Here is an 18663-nt window from a genome sequence, read left to right on the forward strand (position 1 = left end):
TGCGAGACCCAATTTTTAATGCTTCGTATGGCTTATAGATGGCACTGTATTGCTACCGGTACTTTTATATTACTGCCAATTCATATTAAATATCGTCAAAACAGTTTTTGTACCAAAAACTTCGAAACGAAGAAATAACAGGTTAAAAAAACAAATAGTGGGTTTAAATTTCATTATTTATTTTCTCACAAAAACATTTATATTCTCTAACACATCTCGTTCATCTCTTACACATGTGTTCGAAATTTTTCACAAGTTTTTTGGTAAACTAAACTAGATCATTTGTAGATAATTATGCGGTCTAATCGTTCAATTGTTTTTTTACAATCTTACATCTATCTACTGCCGCAGACACTGCACCGATTATGGCAGAACGGAAACCTGGAAACAACATATCAAAATTAAATACAATTAAAAAAAAATTTACAATATAAATATCACACAAAATTTACAACAGAAATCAGAATTTGAATCGAAAGGATCCGATCGTAATTTAAACGCTTCAAGACTTATATTTCTTGTCAATAATTTATTTTGGATTGTCAATGCTAGGCAATTTCTGAGTATCGTTTAAAGGAGGGTAGAGGTAAGGAGAACCGTCCACTTTCATCACTAAATAACAGTTCAAAAATCCTCCAAAATGGCGCTAGCATAGGCACAGGGTATGATATGAATTGAGCAGTTGTTAATTGCTTGAAGTATGCTGAGTTAGGAAATTTAATATATTTAATTACTAGATTAGCTAGTGACGGTGTAGTATCATCCGTATCTACCAATCTAACCCAAAAAATTAAGCTAGACTTTACCGTTTTTCTCCAAGTGATATGTTCCCTCAGCGGTAGACCCTGCGGGACTGGTGACATTGTCTTTCAACATGGCTGGATGATCACCAGTTTTGACCATGGCTGCGGAACCCAGGGTGGTTTGGGCGGCCAGGCGAAGTGCGAGGTCGCGAGGTAAGCCACAACGAACTCCACCATCAGCTAGAGATTCTATTAGCATGTAAACCTAAGAATCAACAATAAAAATAATATGGGAAATATAACATAGTTCTTCGACCGTATTTACTCCGCTTGTTTTTGAAACAAATTTTTACAAAAGTATGCAATTTTCAGTTAAAGCCGATTTCTAAAAACCATTTAACTCTGTTATTAATACCTATATTATATACCTCTGATATAATTTATACCACCTAAGCAATAAAAAAAAAAAAACATTAATTCTAATTTTCAGTTTTATAGTAAGTACAACGCATTACTGCTTCACGGCAGAAATAGGCGGGGTGGTGGTACCCTACCCGGTGCGGTCTGACGAGACGCCCTAACGCTAGTAATTACGCAAATTATAATTTTACGAGTTTTATTACACGATATTATTCCTTCATCGTGGAAGTCATTCGTGAACATGTGATAAGCAAGTATTTAATTTAAAAAATTGGTATACCTACGTTCCCTGGATTCGAATACCGGCATAGTTGCATCGCTCGATACGAACGCCGCGCGTCTTATCCTTTAGGCCACGAAAACTTCTTTAGACTTTATACTAAGTATTACTACGAATGTACTAAATAAACTTCAAAATTCACTCACGTAAGCGGGTCCACTTCCACTAAGGGCGGTTATAGCGTCCATTTGGTACTCTGGTACCTCATCGCAGGTACCCACCGCCTTGAAGAGCTGTGACGTCAGTTGTGCGTCTTCCGCTGTGGCTTTAGTACCACGACTAAAGGCAGCTGCGCCTTCTTTCACTAACGCCGGAGTGTTTGGCATTACACGAATCACACGAGCCTCAGAAGGCAAATTCTAGAAAATATATCTTTACTATTAATCAATTTCAATTGTTGCTGTGTGTTCAGTCCGAGTTTGTTAAACAACGCTTACAGAATCGCAAGGCAGTCTGCGAAGTTTTCTGTGGCTACACTTTCACGCTTGAAAAATTGAATCATACTTTTCGGGTGTGAGTTACAAAAAAAAAAGTTGTTGTAGAATGTGTTGGAACCCTAATTCTGTCTAGTTTCTGCAGCAAACAGCTTTTTTGTTGGAAATAAAATATATAAAAAATTAATAATATCAATACCGATTCGACTGTAGCGATAGTAATTCCCATGGCAACGGAAATGAAGAGTTTATTCTTCGCCGAAGGCAGGTTTTTTATCTCTTTAAGAGCGGGTACCACGACATCGGGCTTGACAGATACTATCACCACTTCAGACCTCTCCACCACGGATATATTTTCAAATAACGCTGTAGCTCCCAAGCCCTGGAATGCAAACAAAATAATTTTTACTATAACAGTTTTAACAATATCATATCAACACTTACTGGTACCTATTTTTACCATAGCGGGTAGTTAACGGGATACGACAAGTATTATTCAAAATAAACAAAACAAAATAAAAATTTTAAAATATTATAACTGTAGATTAATTGGTAAGAAAAAGTCATGACGTCAAATGTGCAAAAGCAATAAGATGATACATGCATTTTCAATGCAAAAGTTCAAAACGGGTCATTTTGGCCCGTTATGGTGTGTTTAGTGTTAATAGCTCTGTGTGGATGTAACGGAATCTTTGAACCCATTTTCACAGACTTCAGGACCTCCCATTATAATTTGCACAAGTAGCAAGGACCGATAATAATACAATAATTTTATATCTTCCATCTAATATCCTGAATAGTATCCACAGAATTTGAAGGCAAATTAAAATTAATTGTTAATTCGTTTAGCTATTTTAGAGACGTTTCTTAGTTTTTAAACTAGACATTATTGTTTTGTTTATAAATAATTGTATTCTTTAATGTCGTTATAAATAGGACACGAATTGTATAGATATTTTATTTAAAAAAAAACCTGAAAAGCTTTGGCGCTGGCAACATCGGAAGGATGACAGCTAGCTGTGATTTCGTCGGGTTTTGCCAGACCTGAAAATGAAAACAATGAAAATGAATATGATCCTCATTTACAGTTTTTATTGGTGATCATGGAGTAATGAGTTTTTACGTATGTACATATGGTCATTATCTTGAAATCTCTGTAAAATCAGAAGACGAAAAGTTATTTCAATTTAATGTTGTGACGTATTCATATTATTTTTTATATTCCTATTTTCGCGAGAGAACTGTTTTGCAATATTATTGAGACTTCGATCTCAAGGCAATGAATGCTCTCGTTATTATGTCTAAGAGATCTGAAAACCACTAAGTTTTAAGTTTAAGTTGGCCTGGCTTCCACTGGTCCATTATTAGCTAATAATATTCTCGAATTATATTTACCCGCCGAAATAAAGCCGTTCGCCAAAGCAAACGCAAGCCTGCCGCCGCCTATAAATCCGATCTTCATAGCTTCTATTAATGGTACTGGAATTAAACAAAGATGATTAGTTCATATAAATTATTTGTATGCTGCTTTAATCAAATACCAAATGCGGCTTCACTACTTTTTTTTTTTTATTGCTTAGATGTGTGGACGAGCTCACAGCCCACCTGGTGTTAAGTGGTTACTGGAGCCCATAGACATCTATAACGTAAATGCGCCACACACCTTGAGATATAGTTCTAAGGTCTCAGTATTGTCACAACGGCTACCCCACCCTTCAAACCGAAACGCATTACTACTTCACGGCAGAAATAGGCGGGGCGGTGGTACCTACCCGTTCGGACTCACAAGAGGTTCTACCACCAGTAATTACGCAAATTATAATTTTGCGGGTTTAATTTTTATTACACGATGTTATTCCTTCACCGTGGAAGTCAATCGTGAACATTTGTTAAGTACGTATTTCATTAGAAAAATTGGTACCCGCCTGCGGGATTCGAATATCGTTGCATCGCTCGATACGAATGCACCGGACGTCTTATCCTTTAGGCCACGACGACTTCCTAAATGTACTGTAGAATGAAATGAAAATAATCAGCAAAAAGACTCATATAGATATTATTTAAATACTGTGTTACATACGTAGCAACATGTAAAACATACTAGAATAGATTAACTTTACCCAGCACTACACACTAGGTTAATTTACAGAACACAAGTTTTTCATTAAGTAGTCATTCCTGGGACCAGAAAAAGTACCTACATATTCTTGAAAATATCTATATAGTATAAATGAACACGACAACTAATTCTAGCTTACGTTCTTTTTATCCTTTTCAATTAACACTAAATTAAATCTTGACGCAAAAGACACAATTCCAACTAGGCTTTGTTATATAATGTTGGATGCGACATAGCAGTGGCCCTGACATTACCGAAGTTCATGGTCCATGACCACTTGTCGTCCTGTGAGTTCGTCTGCCGTCAACAGCAATACAATAGCCCACAGCATTTAATTAAAAAAATCGGCTAATGTCATTCAATCGCTGAACTGTGTCAGATGTTTGCCGTCCTGCTTATTTGTCCATTGAGGTAGCCTAACTTTTCGGCTCGAAGGACCATTCAATCCTAATGTAGATCACGTGTCTCGAGGCTATGATTTCTATGAGGCGTCATCATCAGCCTATATCAGTCCACTGCTGGACCTCTGCAAGGCCTCTCAATTTACTCCAGCTCTTGCCAGCCACTCTACATAAGGGCATAGTAATCACTCATCACTAAGTGCGGGAAGTTTTTACAAGAGGTGACTGTGTTAATTGTTTATTATTATTGTATGATGTCTGTGTCTGTGCAACTTGTCTGTGTCTGTGCAACTTTAAATACAAGTAACAATACAATAATATAAATAAAACATTTAACTGAATATTAATCATATTATTATGTACGAGTACTACTAAAACTGTGATATATAAGTATTTGGAAGTAATTTGCGTTCTCCGATACTTGTATACTCTTATTAATGTACAAGTCACGTCAATGGAACATGATGTAATAGTTCGGCTTATTTCGGATGTCATGTTTTCGTTAATTGTTATATTACTTCGCTGGATTCCTAAGATAGGCTAAGAACAGACGCTAGGGCCTATATGAAAGTTTTACTCTTAAATTATTCTGTTTTTCTAAATTAAACAGAAGGATTTTTCGTGTAACACCTAGAGAGATTGATTAGAGAGATTTAATTAGATACAATTTAATAGTAAAACTCTATCAACAAACATGTCGAAAGTGTAACTTCGGTAGAAAGAGAGAGAAAACTATTATCTGTCGTTTTTGAAATTGAAATCTTTTAAAATCTAACCGTGTATTTTCAATAATTCAAAAAAGTTTGGCTACGGAAAAAATCCAACTAAATAAGTCTTTTAGAACATTATAAATATAATTATTTTTTTTATATTTAAATGGAACAAATCTAATTCATGTCGATATTGTGTTTAATCAATTGAAAAACTTAAAATATATAAAGTTAATAACATTATTTCCATAAATAGAACATGTTATTATGTGTATCTAAAAATAACTAATCACGACTTACGTTTTCTGACGTAAAGTACGTCACGCGCAAACTCCACAGCGTTCGACCACTAACTGATCGAATTGAGTTTTATTTAGTCCATAGGTTATTATATTCTTATTAGGAACGTTATCACTGTTATCACTTCAAAGAGACAAAACTGTTATTATTATACGAACGATGCAATTACAACACATATTTTTAGCAACAAATATTACGTGTTCTAAGGCATTGCTTGAGGTTTTCATTAGTTATTGTTTTATAGTCGTGACTTAAACGGCTAGACGACCTATATACTCGTATCGTGCTGGAGTTTAAATCCCATAGATAGGTACCTACTTATTTTTCTAATGAAATACATACTTCATTCTATTCACAAATGAGTTCCACAGTGAAGGAGTAACATCGTGTAAACAAAAATTAGAACTTAAAATAATATTACATAGTTACTTTATAATACCGACAAGACGTCGTGTCTCAAGGCGACAGCCACATTGTGATGTCCATGGGCCTCGGTAACCACTTAACATTGATTAATTAATGTATTGATTGCACAATGTTGTTCATTCCTCTTGGAAGTCGTTTGTGAACGTGTATTAGATACGTATTTTCTTTCAAAAAAATAACACGTGTCTGCGGCATTTGAACCCCGGCACAATCACATCGCTCGAGACTAGTACACAGAACGTCTTATCTATTAGGCTACGACGAATTAATGTACTGGAATCTTATTAAATAACTTTTTTTGCCAACCTATTGCTAATAACCTTGAGGGGTTATGGTAGCTTCACCTTACGAGGCTCAGCCTGGGAGACTTTACTAATAAGAGCAGTACTTCGCTGAATCTACCACCGGATCGGTATCGCGATCCACTGAGATCCGGCAAGAAACTCAGTGGGCTGTGCCTGTGGGTTAATTTACACGATGCTTCATCGCATTCGACGGGTTCGACGAGAACTGGTGTTTGGAAAGCCTAAAAGCACCGATAGAGGATCGGGAGGATCCGAAAAGAATAACGTAGCCAGAACACTGGTGGTAGGACCTCTTGTTGAGTCCGAACTGATAGGTACCACCACCCTGCCTATTTTTTTTTTTTTTTTTTTTATTGCTTAAATAGTTGGACGAGCTCACAGCCCACCTGGTATTAAGTGGTTACTGGAGCCCATAGACATCCACAACGTAAATGCGCCACCTACCTTGAGATACAAGTTCTAAGGTCTCGAGTATAGTTACAACGGCTGCCCCGCCCTTCAAACCGAAACGCACTACTGCGCTTCACGGCAGAAATAGGCAGGGTGGTGGTACCCACCCGCGCGGACTCACAAGAGGTCCTACCACCAGTTTAAAAGTTTATTTCTGCCGTGAAGCAGTAATGCGTTTCGGTTTGAAGGGCGGGGCAGCCGTTGTAGCTATACTGAGACCTTAGAACTTATATCTCAAGGTTGGTGGCGCATTTGCGTTCTAGATGTCTATGGGCTCCAGTAACCACTTAAGCTATGAATAACTCGCCGGACGTGACTCAAATAGCGGGTTGCGACGTGGTCCAGTCCTACATATACCTTGGGGCGTTAATCTCCAATAATGGTGGATGCATGGACGAAATCAGAAGGCGCATGGCTGTCACGAGGTCGGCGATGGACGGGCTGAAGAAAGTATGGAGAAATAGAAACATAACTAAAACCACAAAGATCAGGCTCGTTAGAACACTAATATTCTCTATATTTCTATACGCTGCTGAGACGTGGACCGTGCGAGACATGGAAAGGAAGAAAATAGACGCTCTGGAGATGTGGTGCTGGAGAAGAATGCTTGGAGTTTCGTGGACCGACTTTCGTACAAATGTCTCGATACTTCAGGAACTCGACATCAAGCAGCGTATATTTGGTATAGTACAGTCTCGAATGGTGAATTTCTTCGGACACGTTTCGCGACGAGGTGGCCGGTCCATAGAACGCCTCGTTGTACAGGGAAGCGTTGATGGTACAAGACCGCGCGGGAGGCCACCAATGCGGTGGACCGACCAAATTAAAACTGCAGTGGGAGGTCCCCTAAATGAGTGCAGTAGAATGGCCTCGAGCAGGGAGAGATGGCGCGACATCGTGAGACGCATCAAGTCTGCCCCTTCCAACACTACATGACGATCACGACCACTCTGTCAAGAGTGACACGACTGAAAAGAAGAAAACCACTTAAGACCAGGTGGGCTGTGAGCTCGTCCACCCATCTGAACAATAAAAAACAAAGTTAGTTTTAAAAAAATCGTCCAAAGTTCTAATGACCTTTCTTTGACAATTATCAGGCAACAAGAGAGGAGTCGTCTAAATTGCTTTCAGAATCGATTCACGAATGAACGCAATAGTTGCCAATGACTGGAGGTTCGCTTCAATAAAACATATTTGTAGATCAATTTACGGCAATTGGTTGCTCACAGTCAGCCTTGACGACAATTTGCCGTCAGCCTGTTTAAATGAAATAGAGCCATTAATATTCTACATTTTACGTTGTCTGTATACGTAAGTATTGTTGAATGTAATATAAAGTTTGTTTCATCACTGTAAAAAGAGAATAACTATTAGGTAAGTATGAGAAAATATTCCAGTACCTAGTGTTATTTATGATTAATTGGTGTGGTTGTCGTATAAAGGAAATAATACAATTTTTTAACAGAATAGATAACTGAGTTAGACAATGATAAAACTACAATATCATTATTAAAATCGAAGTTAAATTTATTTGATTAAATCTATTTGAGGTTAGCTCACAAACTACTGGTCAGGTCTTCGTAAATGGGACCACTTGAGAAGTATCCGCTGTCAATCAAAAAACGAGAATCATCAAAATCAGTTCACAAGAAAGGAAGTTTCTGAGGTAATTAATATACACAAAAAATGCAATTGAATTGAGAACCTCTTACTTTTTAGAAGTCGATTTATATATTTCTTACTATGCAAAAAGCCACAATTTTAAATGCGTGTCGGATTGTTCGGAAGTTTTTGCAGGACGAAACGTCAAACGAAACTAAAACTGAAAATGAACTCCACTTGGCGCAGGCCCGTGGCTTTTTCAATATTTACCGAAATTCGTGAATAAAAACTTTGTACATAATAATAATAATAGAATTGTTTCATTTCAGCCTATAGCCGTCCACTGCTAAACATAGGCCTCTCCAATAGATTTCCAGTGCGACCGGTCCATTGCCACCTGCATCCAACGAGACCCAGCGCTTTTTACTAGGTCGTCGGTCCATCTAGTAGGTAGTTTGCGACAATTCCTCAAACATCGTGTAACCAATGTCTATAACACGGTACTCAGTCACGTTGACCTTTATGACCGTATATGAGCCGATAAGCTCAGATAATCAACAAATGTACGTTACGAATGCAATTTTATCCTTTTTAATGTGGTTTAATGTGTAATTTATCGATGGGATGTCTAAAAATGGATCATCGTGGTACACTCAGAATGGTGTATCGGTTTTAATTAAATGCATATCTTTGTTCGTCGGACAGTTAACGTAAAATAGGAATGCGTCGCTTTAATTAAAAACTAGAGGTCCCGCAGTAGTCGAAATTCGACTATAATTGGAATTGTAAGTTTGTACACTATTATGATTGTATTTTATACTTCTATAATCCCAAATTTCGCCAAGGCTACACTATAAAAAAATATGAATAAAGACAAACAATATTTAATCTATTCTTAATTTGACCACAGACGTCAAGAACAAAAGTTTGACAATAAATAGTAGGTATGCATGCGTGTGTGCGCCAAATGCATGGTATGTAGTGTGTGTAACGTTTTTTTTATTGATTTAATGTATCTTTTATGCATTATTTAAAAAAAAAATTAGCATTGTGCACTTCTTCTCTATATTCTCTATAAGTGTGGAAAATTTCATACTCCTCCGTCCGCGCAATTTTCGTAAAAAGGGATACAAAGTTTTTGCTTCACGTATTAATATATAGATATGTTGTCTTTGATAAGAGTTGACCTTTAGACGGGTATTCGAACTCATGTTTAATAATCGAATTTCATTCACTGGATTGTACTGATTATGATGTTTTGCCGTTGTCATTTTTTTTAAAAAGGTGTATATATGAATTAAAAATATTGATAAGATAAAGCCCATCAAAACTCTAAAAAAAGAAAAAAAGGGTCGTAAAAACAAACTAAAATGGGACTTTAATGTTACGTCTTTGCCTATTTATATTATGTAGGTGTTAGACAAAAATTGTCCTCCAGAATTCTAAATTTTGACGTTTAACTAGATCGTTTGATAAAAGAGTCGACTATTATCAAAGGCGGCAATCTGACTTTTGGACAATGATTGGTAAATCAGAAAAACGAATTATTGACTTTGTATTCCATTGGCAGTCACAAAACTCTTCGGAACGACATCTTAGATAAATAACAGGTTAACTATTAACCTTTATTTAATGCAGGTTTTGAACCGTATTCTTTGAAGGAGACGATTATATTCAAATAAATCTGTATTGACATATCAATAAAAATTTTTTGTCCAAATGTACAGATTGCCGCCTTTGATAATAGACGACTCAAAAGTACTTTTCACTCCATGTTATAAGAAAGCTTATATTATTCAGCTTTCTGTACTTATAAGTTAACAAGAAGAGAAGAAAGGGTATGCGTAGATGTAGTTTTTGTTGAAAAATGACGCGTAAACTAATTATATTTAAAACTTAAATATTAACGGAATCCTATAAAAAAAAGATTTTATAAGTTTATTTAACTGGGCCATTTCGTTATTTTTTTTCAGATTAGATATTAATAAGCTCATTTTTTTAAGTTGGTGTCTGTTACCGATATAGATTGTATGTACTTACATTTCAGCATGTTCAAATTGCATTAATATTTAATTAAAGCACATCAAATATGAACATTAACAAAAACTTTTTTTTTTACTAAGTAAATTTAGTTTTAGCTTTTAAATTTATTCGAATGATGTACGCATCAGAATCATATCAACAGTGCTACCACAACCGTGCCTATAGTTGGACTGCACGAGTGTGTGTCAAGTGATAGGGATAAAATGAACAAAGTGGGATATTTATTTCTTGATTATACCTACATAATATTACTGTGTAAATATTCAACTAATGAGCGTTAGTTCTGTTTGAGTCAATACAACATCGTTCTCTCGGCTTATTCGAATTATTTATTACAATCGAATAAAGTTTGAAGATGCTACATATCGACGCTTGAAAGGCAAACGTGACTAAGCGACAATGCATGAACTTTACAGTAGACTAATTTAATGTTGAAATACCCGTAGTAGAATAGCTGTAGGATTGAAATGATTTTAATAGACTAGAAATATATTTTTTTTGCGCATCGAATATGGTCATTGCCTATCATTTATATACAAAGCAGTTATTGTCGCTTAGTCACGTTTGCCTTTCAAGCGTCGATATTTTTATTTGGTTCTACATTCTTTGACACCCCCATTGCCTTTCGTTTGTTTTTTTTTAATTCACGCCGCCTCTCTCACTTTCGGTATGTAAGTCGCATTGGCGATTCCGATTCGGTGGTGATTTTGGTAAAGCTCTGCTCTTTTTAGGGCCAGTTTCAGCAATTCTTTCAGGTTGAGCCCGTGAGCTCACCTGCCGGTCCGACAGTAATTGGAATAGCCCCTTAGGCTAGAAATAAGATCGCATTGCAAAAACATAAACTAATTTCAGCGACGTTTACCAGGCAATATCTAAGGCAAAGTTTGTAATTTATTTAACAAATGTGGATCTTTCATTCTTTGTTCTGCATAGCCATTCAACGCTTTTATAACTCGACTTACGGTTTCCCTTACAGAAGATTTTTTTTAAATAAATAAGTGGTGTCTTCATTTTTTTATTAGCCTGTTATATTGTTCAGTGCACACAAAAAAGGTTGACCAGGCAATTTTTTTATATTGCCCGTTTTGGCTGACGTCCATACGATTCACCTGATTTTGAGTGGCTACCGTGGCTAATAGACGTCAGCAATACCAGGGGCAGAGCCAAGCCTGTCTACTCTTAAACTAATTTTTACTGATTTTAGAAATCATTCGGTCAAGAACATAAACTCAAAAAGTATTTTAGTAGTGTAGTTAGTTGAAGAGACGAACCCGTAAACGGGATTTTAGTAGCATTTTAGTAAGATTTTAGTAGCAAATATTATACCGATGTAAGTTGGAATAGCAGTGTAATAACAGGAAATAATTAATGTATACATTTTTCCTGAACTGTACAAAAAATGGTGTAGTAGTTTTGTTAATTTTCTTAGTCGTTAATTTTGAATGGCCTCCGAATTCGATTGAATAATATGGCGACCTAAAATTGAGTACTCGTAGTAATAAACAATCGTGGAAGACGGGGCAATGGAAGCGGAGCAGTGGTTTGTGAAGGACATAAGTCTTTGTGAAGTTGTAACAAAATACAGAAAGAGCATTAGACAAGTGTCATAAGGGTCGTAATTTTTTAATTGCTTCGAAGAATAAAGGAGCTCTCACCGGTCACTGTCCTCGTCGAACCAGTCGCTTGCGACGAAGGGCTCGACGAGCAAATTTACCCGTAGACACAGCCCACTGAGTTTCTCGCCGGATCTTCTCACATGGGTCGCGTTTCCGATACGGTGGTAAATTCTGCGAAGCACTGCTCTTGTTAGGGCCAGTGTTAGCAACACTTCCAGTTTGAGCCCCCTTAGCTCACGTACATGTTAGGGTGAAGCTGAAATAGCCTCTCAAGGCTATCAGCATAGGTAGGGGAAAAAAAAGAGCTCTCCACCCGCTTGATTTTATGTGGCTACCGGGCCCATAGACGACTGTCCTCACAAAGCGGGACTCGTAACTAGGTAATTGCCAAAAATAGGCTGGATCTACCCACGTACCGCCGATATCTACGCGTGCGATTATACATTACGCTCTAGCATCAGTAATTAGGCGTTGTAAATGTTGCGGGTTGAATTACGTGGCTCATTCATTCCGTCCAAGTTTGCTAGAAACTGAATCCTCATAGTACAACGACCTATCTATCGTAAGCGGCCTAAATTCCGCGTTTAAGGGTGCACAAAATCATTTTGCAATCTTATGATTTTCATTTTGTATACCTAATCTTATTTGTTAATATTTCTCCGTTTCTTTGCTCCGCTCCGGTGGACAGGCACCTTAATGTAGGGCTTTGTATTAATAAAAATTCTTATATTCTTCATTATCTTCTTGTTGACCTTATCCTACATTGTGTGGTATCGGCGTAGCTCCTATCATGCTACATAGGGATTGGACATGAGTTTTAAGACCTTTCAGACGTCGATCTTTCTTGGTTGATACTTATCTCCAAACATCAATTAATCATAATCTCCCTTTAGTACCCATTGCCGGGCATAGGCCTCCCCTTTTTATGCAATAATATTCGATTGCCCGCCATTCTTATCTACGTCTGCCCTCGTAATAATAAAATATATTTTTTGTCTACTTTTAGTAAGTATGTATTCTAAAATTTAAACCCTTGAAGCAAGTCTTCGGTAGTATAGTGGTCAGTATCCCCGCCTGTCACGCGGGAGACCGGGGTTCGATTCCCCGCCGGAGAGATCTTTTTTGGTTTTTCTTATTTCTCCATAAGTTTTGTTACGTCATTATAATTTTTAATTTTATATTATTTGTATGTATGACATTTATTTACGTATTATTATTTATTCGTAGATTATTACATTTATCATGTATAAAGCTTATCATTGAAATTATTTCAACCATCGATATTTTAGCAATTGGTTTTCGCGAGGAGAACAGAAAAGTGAAATATATTGGACATTACCTAAGGTGAATCATTTTGTTAATTTTCTACTTTTTTATTTTGCAAGTATGGGCCTAAGAAAATGTAAAACGTGTTCTAGCTAACGCCATCTATTGGCTAATTATGCTATTATTTACTGTAGATTAAACAAACAAAAATGGGTCCTTCATAATACCTACCTAAATTCTTGTTGAAATACTGTGGTTTATAAATTTCGTTGTAATTAGTTGTAGGTTTACATAATATAAACATAATTATTACGCTTCATTCGCACAGTTTTATTTATTCCAAGACATGGTCTAAGGAGTGACGTATACCGATCCTGATACGCGTCTTGCAAAAAGTAAATAAATTAGGGTGGCGACACTGTCGCTTAAGGCGAAATTTGATGGGTTTGTTCATTTAATTTCACTTTAGGCTTAAACATAAGTGATAATACTTTTATATTATGAATTTTACACAAAGTATGAAAATTTTAGGTTTCAAGATTTTCTTTAAACAATAAAATTTATAGTCTATAATAATATGTGATGTATCCGGTGGCCACCTTCCGTATTATTTTTATTCGAAATCTTTCAAAATACAACAAATTCTCTAAATTTAGTCGAACAAGGATGAAATTTTCTTTTTTTAGCACTGTCACAATGCAAAGCTTTTAAAGTGGGAATCTAAGTATAATCTATGGTATGACGTATTTTAAGGTAGATACTAATTCAAGGCATTTAGCGGGTAACAGTAGATGTTAATGACAAGATATCGTAACAAAACAGCTGGTAACATAATATAAAGTTGATGGGAAACAAAAAATAGATCATTTTGAGCTTTGAGCTCTTTGCCGATCATCAGGTGGGCAGAAAAAAGTAAAAAGTATCTATGGAATTGAGCTCCAGTTGAATGTTTGACCTTGATGACCAATGATGACCTTTTCTGAGACATCATTTCATTTCATCCCAGTTAATCCAATTCGTTTCATAGTCAATAGTATTTCACTGCTCATGATACAAAATTGGCTGCGAATTAAAAGATTTGGCCAAATAGCATTTCTTCCCTTTGCCTATCCAATTTATCGTTTCAAACAAACAAGCCATATTTTGTTTGTTGATGAAGATTGCGAAACTTTGAAGATACTTTGAAGGTTAGAGTTTATGGCGGGAACAACTTAAATCGATTAATTAAATAAAATTATAATAAATATAGAAAGTATATAAAAAGAAATATAATAACCAATCAATTAAATAACCAATAAAATAATCCGATAAAGGTAGGAATAAAAAGGAAAACAATCGTTCCATATATTTGTGATGACAATGTAGTAGTTTTATTTTAAAATATCGATCAAATTTTTAAATATTTCATCATTTTCAAAGTAAAGGCTAATCGTTTTACATAAATGTATGGTCAAAAGCTCTTAAGGTCAAAGGTACAAAAGGTCTTACAGTTTGGGAATAACGTTGATAATATATTGTTTCTTTGCTTTCAGCAATGTCTTAAAGGGTTTTGTGTGAATGGTGTGCAGTTTCCTATTACATATTTTGTATGGACAACCTATTTAGTCATTGGGATACAATTCTCCTGTTATGATTCCATGTAGTATAATTTTAAAACCATTTTTATGAAATTTCTCGAAATTGTAAAATTTCCGAAATGTTGCTGTTCATAGATTGTTGACGGTGTTCTATGTTATTACTTTTCTTGACCACCTACCTGATTTGCCAGCAGATTTGCTAATTGCTATTAAAAGACGGTGATTTAATGATAATGAATGACGTAAATGTTCATTTTTTAATACTCTACTGGACTGGTCGTGCATGACTGACTTTCCAAAAAATAAACTTAACAATGTGAAAGACCCTCGCACCATGGGACAGAACCAAATTTCAGGCAAATAGGTAGTGAATATTTTTCATTAAAAACAACAATACTAGATTAAAGAAAATAACACTGCTACAAATAAAATCCACGGGAATTTTATAAATTTTTCCATTCAGATTAACAACTAACCACAAATTTATTGTATTACCTAGGTATCTAAATTTTAAATTTTATTTGTTCTCTTTTAAATCCCGATCCCTATCCCGTGATTGGTTCGTTCTTTCTCCCTCCCGTACGTAAAAGCGTTTCGTTTTTCAATTTTTCATTCGCGCTCTGTGCGTCGACTGATATGTCGTATTTCGGGCTGTGACGTTCCGTTTGTCTATGGGAGTGTTCGTTCGTATTGAATTTGTGGAAATAAAATTTGATGTCCCGACAAATAAGAGCAAGTATTGTAATTTTTGCATGACAGTGAATAAAGTAATTGCTTGAATATGGCGTTGGAGGGTGTGAAGAGTGAAAAGTGCGAGGAAAACAACGGCAATGTGCCAGACGGCAAGGCGAACGGGATCGACAACAAGAGTAAACAGGTACTGAACGTTTAAGAAAATTAATTCATTACGACCTTTTTTCTAACGATATCGCTGTGAATTTCAATATTGAACCTATAAAATTACTGCAGTAATTTATGCAAGTTTTTCTTCAAAGAACTTTTCCCAAAATCAGAACCTTTGAGACGTTTTCGCGCAGCTCTGGGCTCTACGTCGCGGGCCCGGCGCTTTGGCTGGGCACACTCCGGGATTGGCGGCCACTACACCAAAACGGATATGACCTATTTCAGGCACAAACAGTCCTGAGATTGCAATTGAATTTCCAAAATTGTCATGGCAATGACTGGCAATGGCACGGCTCGTTTAACGCTGCTCTCTGTTGTTGTTTGCGCCTCTACTTATAAAATGTAAATTTATCTACTATAGTCTAAATATATTTTCGAATACCAAGCTAAATTTTTAATATTTTTTCTTAAAGTGACAATTGGTGAATCTGCAGTCACATATACCAGTCAGCCAATAAAGTTTATCTTAAATATTTCATTGTCATATCAATGTTAAACATTTTGATAATGTCTAGATAACATCTTTAGATATTCTTTTTTCCATTTGATGTAAGGTTTATTGGTGTGTATAATTTATTAAAACAAATTTTTGCATGTTTGAATGATTGATAACAAGAAATTGAGCTAATTCAGAAAATAGTTAATAAATGTATTTCAGTAAACAAAATATTTTTTTGTAAAGAATATAATAATTCTTATTCTTAATGAAAATTCTGGAAAGAAAGGAAAGGAGAAATGGTGTACAGCCCAAGGCAAGGAAAAGGATTACAGAGAATTTTTTACCATAATTTGATTCATGGTGTTATGGAATTTGCAGATTCATCTAAATCACTCCCTAAGACTTGTTGATTATTTTTATGAAATTTCAGTTTAATTGCCCATTGAGTATGTGTTAAAGGCCATTTCAATTGACCTAGTCTAGTGACCCAATTAAAGACTGACTCTTTTAATGGACTGTCAAATTGAGTGGCACTTGGCTCCGCAAATGGGTTCTAGTAAAACGGACCTTATACTTCTATTATACCTCTCATAAAACTGCAATACAAGTGCTTCTAAATACTTAAGATAATCACAAAGAAAAGTTGCAATATGGCCCTTAGGTGTTTCTGATGGTCATCGGATTAAAGACTTTTTGGTCGTTGTCCTGCAAATCTTCATCCACAATCACTGGACGAATATTTACATGTATACTTTTGGTATTTCGTAACTTATGATTGGATGTAAATGCAAAACTGAGTTTGTTTTTTTTGTTTCATGCCTTAACTACTGTACATATCATGCAAATGTTTATAAATGTTGTTAGGGTTATAGGTAGACAAAGACATTAATTTCTGATCTATTTCATTCATTTCCAAGGCATTTTTAAATGTGAGTGAAGACACAAGTAAAACTTCATGTACCTAAGTATTATGTACTTCAGTAAAAAGACTGTGGTTAGAGACATTACAATAAAAATCTCTTTATTTGAGCTAAGTACATAAAACCAGCTTTAGTTAGCTTCTAGTCGAAGCACATTCGTATTACAAATTTTATTCTAAATTTATTATTGGTGAAAAAATCTAATGTTGTTGTTTCTTTTATCTTTAACGTTTGCCAAAAAACATAAACATCAGATTGTTTAAAGAAACACCTTTATAAACTGGTTTGTTAAAATTATGTTCAAATCATTGCCGCAAACTAGGAAAATCAGAATTTTCTTTAATTATTAAAACGATACAACATGGAAGTAATTACGGACTCTACGAAAATATAAATGAGCGCATTTTATAGTTTGCATGACATCACCGGCAAGGCTTGCCAGCATTCATGGTGGTGGACCTTGCTGCCGGTCATGTAATTACGTAATTATCTATAGAACGTCGCGTGTGTGACGACTTATATCGCAAGTTGCGTAAATTCTATCTTGCAATTTTCACGGTAGATGTGGCATGCTCAGTCTTGTAAGCGAAAGGTCAGACTAGATCGTTAACGGCACCCCATTCTAGCAACGTAATGTCCGTGCAGATCCTAACTGAAAATCAATATAAATTCTCGAACAGGGAATAGAGAGTTGTTGATAAACGTGGTCACTGACTGATTTCTGATATTATGTGTTTTGTTTATTTGACATAATTATGCATTTTATGAAGGGACTAGCTTTTGCCGGCGACTCCGTCCGCGTGGAATAGTTTACTTTGGCATTACGCTAAATTTTACCCCCATTTCATTTACATAGAAAGTGAAAATATTTTTGATTTATAGAATGTTAAAGAAGCTATTTACACCCCTATTTTGAAACATTCTTTATTGGTGCTCCACTTGTATTGGTCTTACCGTGATGTTATATAGCATACAGCTTTCCTCAATAAATGGGTTATCTAACACTGAAAGAATTTTTCAAATCGGACCAGCAGTTCCTGAGATTAGCGCGTTCAAACAAACAAACTCTTCCGCTTTATAATATTAATATGTATAGATTAATTTTGTACGCAACACGGTAATATCCGCTTAAACTACTATACTGTATAAACTGTACTGAGTAAGGTATAACATTTTCAGGAAACTACAATCCTTTAAGAGGTTGCATCTAAAAGTTATTGTATTCTTTAATTTTATCGTGAATATGATGCTCGTATGGGCACGATACAATATTAACTACATATTTCGAAAAATTAAAATTCTCGAACGTACAAGGTCGCGATCGCAGATTTTCGCCAGCGTGGTAGGTCATCATAGCAAAGGAGGTGCGGCCGACGTTTTCCGTGTATTAAACAATTTTATTTTCGATTACCATTAATAAGTGTTTGTTGACAGAATAATCAATTATCTGTATTCCTATGATGTAATTCTAAAAAAATCACAACAAACAGACAGTGTCTACATTAAACAAGCCTAATGTAATCAATTTTTAAAAAAACAATGGGGTATCTGTTATTCAAAATGATAATTTTAGAATTTAACATAAATTACAGCATCAGAACTGTAGGTTAATAGAGAGGGCAATATTAAAAATAGAAATGTGGTTTACAAGATGCTGTTTAGAGTTTCATTGACTACTGGTTTGACAGAAGTTATTCTATCCAACTCAA

General features: G+C 35.6%; 2 protein-coding genes and 1 non-coding gene across 6 annotated transcripts in view; 2 read left to right on the plus strand and 1 right to left on the minus strand.

Moving 5' to 3' along the window:
- Positions 1–158: 158 nt before the first annotated feature.
- LOC101739225 (uncharacterized) lies at positions 159–10452 on the minus strand. 2 transcript variants are annotated; one of them, XM_004926810.4, is made up of 7 exons: positions 10231–10452; positions 3273–3356; positions 2851–2921; positions 2077–2259; positions 1590–1802; positions 807–1008; positions 159–381 (listed from the first exon to the last, which is right to left on the minus strand). In XM_004926810.4, exons 1-7 carry the CDS (start codon positions 10238–10240, stop codon positions 302–304), a joined length of 843 nt encoding a protein of 280 aa, XP_004926867.1. In that variant the 5' UTR covers positions 10241–10452; the 3' UTR covers positions 159–301. The 2 variants fall into 2 exon arrangements, with proteins under 2 accessions (XP_004926867.1, XP_004926868.1); XM_004926811.5 differs by lacking the exon at positions 10231–10452 and adding an exon at positions 5408–5458.
- Positions 10453–12892: 2440 nt separating this feature from the next.
- On the plus strand, positions 12893–12964 carry TRNAD-GUC (transfer RNA aspartic acid (anticodon GUC)). The gene has a single exon. It is a non-coding gene; the product is annotated as a tRNA-Asp (tRNA).
- A 2335-nt stretch (positions 12965–15299) lies between these two features.
- The window catches only part of LOC101740231 (ankyrin-3), a 165912-nt gene continuing 162548 nt past the window's right edge, over positions 15300–18663 (plus strand). For all 3 annotated transcript variants that reach the window (XM_038021046.2, XM_062676484.1, XM_038021047.2), the window contains exon 1: positions 15300–15569. In XM_038021046.2, the coding sequence (XP_037876974.1) occupies positions 15474–15569 (96 nt within the window). In that variant the 5' untranslated portion in view covers positions 15300–15473. The remainder of the gene's footprint in view (positions 15570–18663) is intronic.

The sequence above is a fragment of the Bombyx mori genome, chromosome 27 (assembly GCF_030269925.1).
Source record: "Bombyx mori chromosome 27, ASM3026992v2".
Taxonomy (NCBI): Eukaryota; Metazoa; Arthropoda; class Insecta; order Lepidoptera; family Bombycidae; genus Bombyx; species Bombyx mori.

Coding starts and splice junctions, on each gene's coding strand:
- LOC101739225 (XM_004926810.4), bottom strand. Junction 2,260..2,850: donor CCAGCGCCAAAGCTTTTCAG/GTTTTTTTTTAA, acceptor TTTGCATTCCAG/GGCTTGGGAGCTACAGCGTT. Junction 382..806: donor ATATCACTTGGAGAAAAACG/GTAAAGTCTAGC, acceptor TGTTGTTTCCAG/GTTTCCGTTCTGCCATAATC.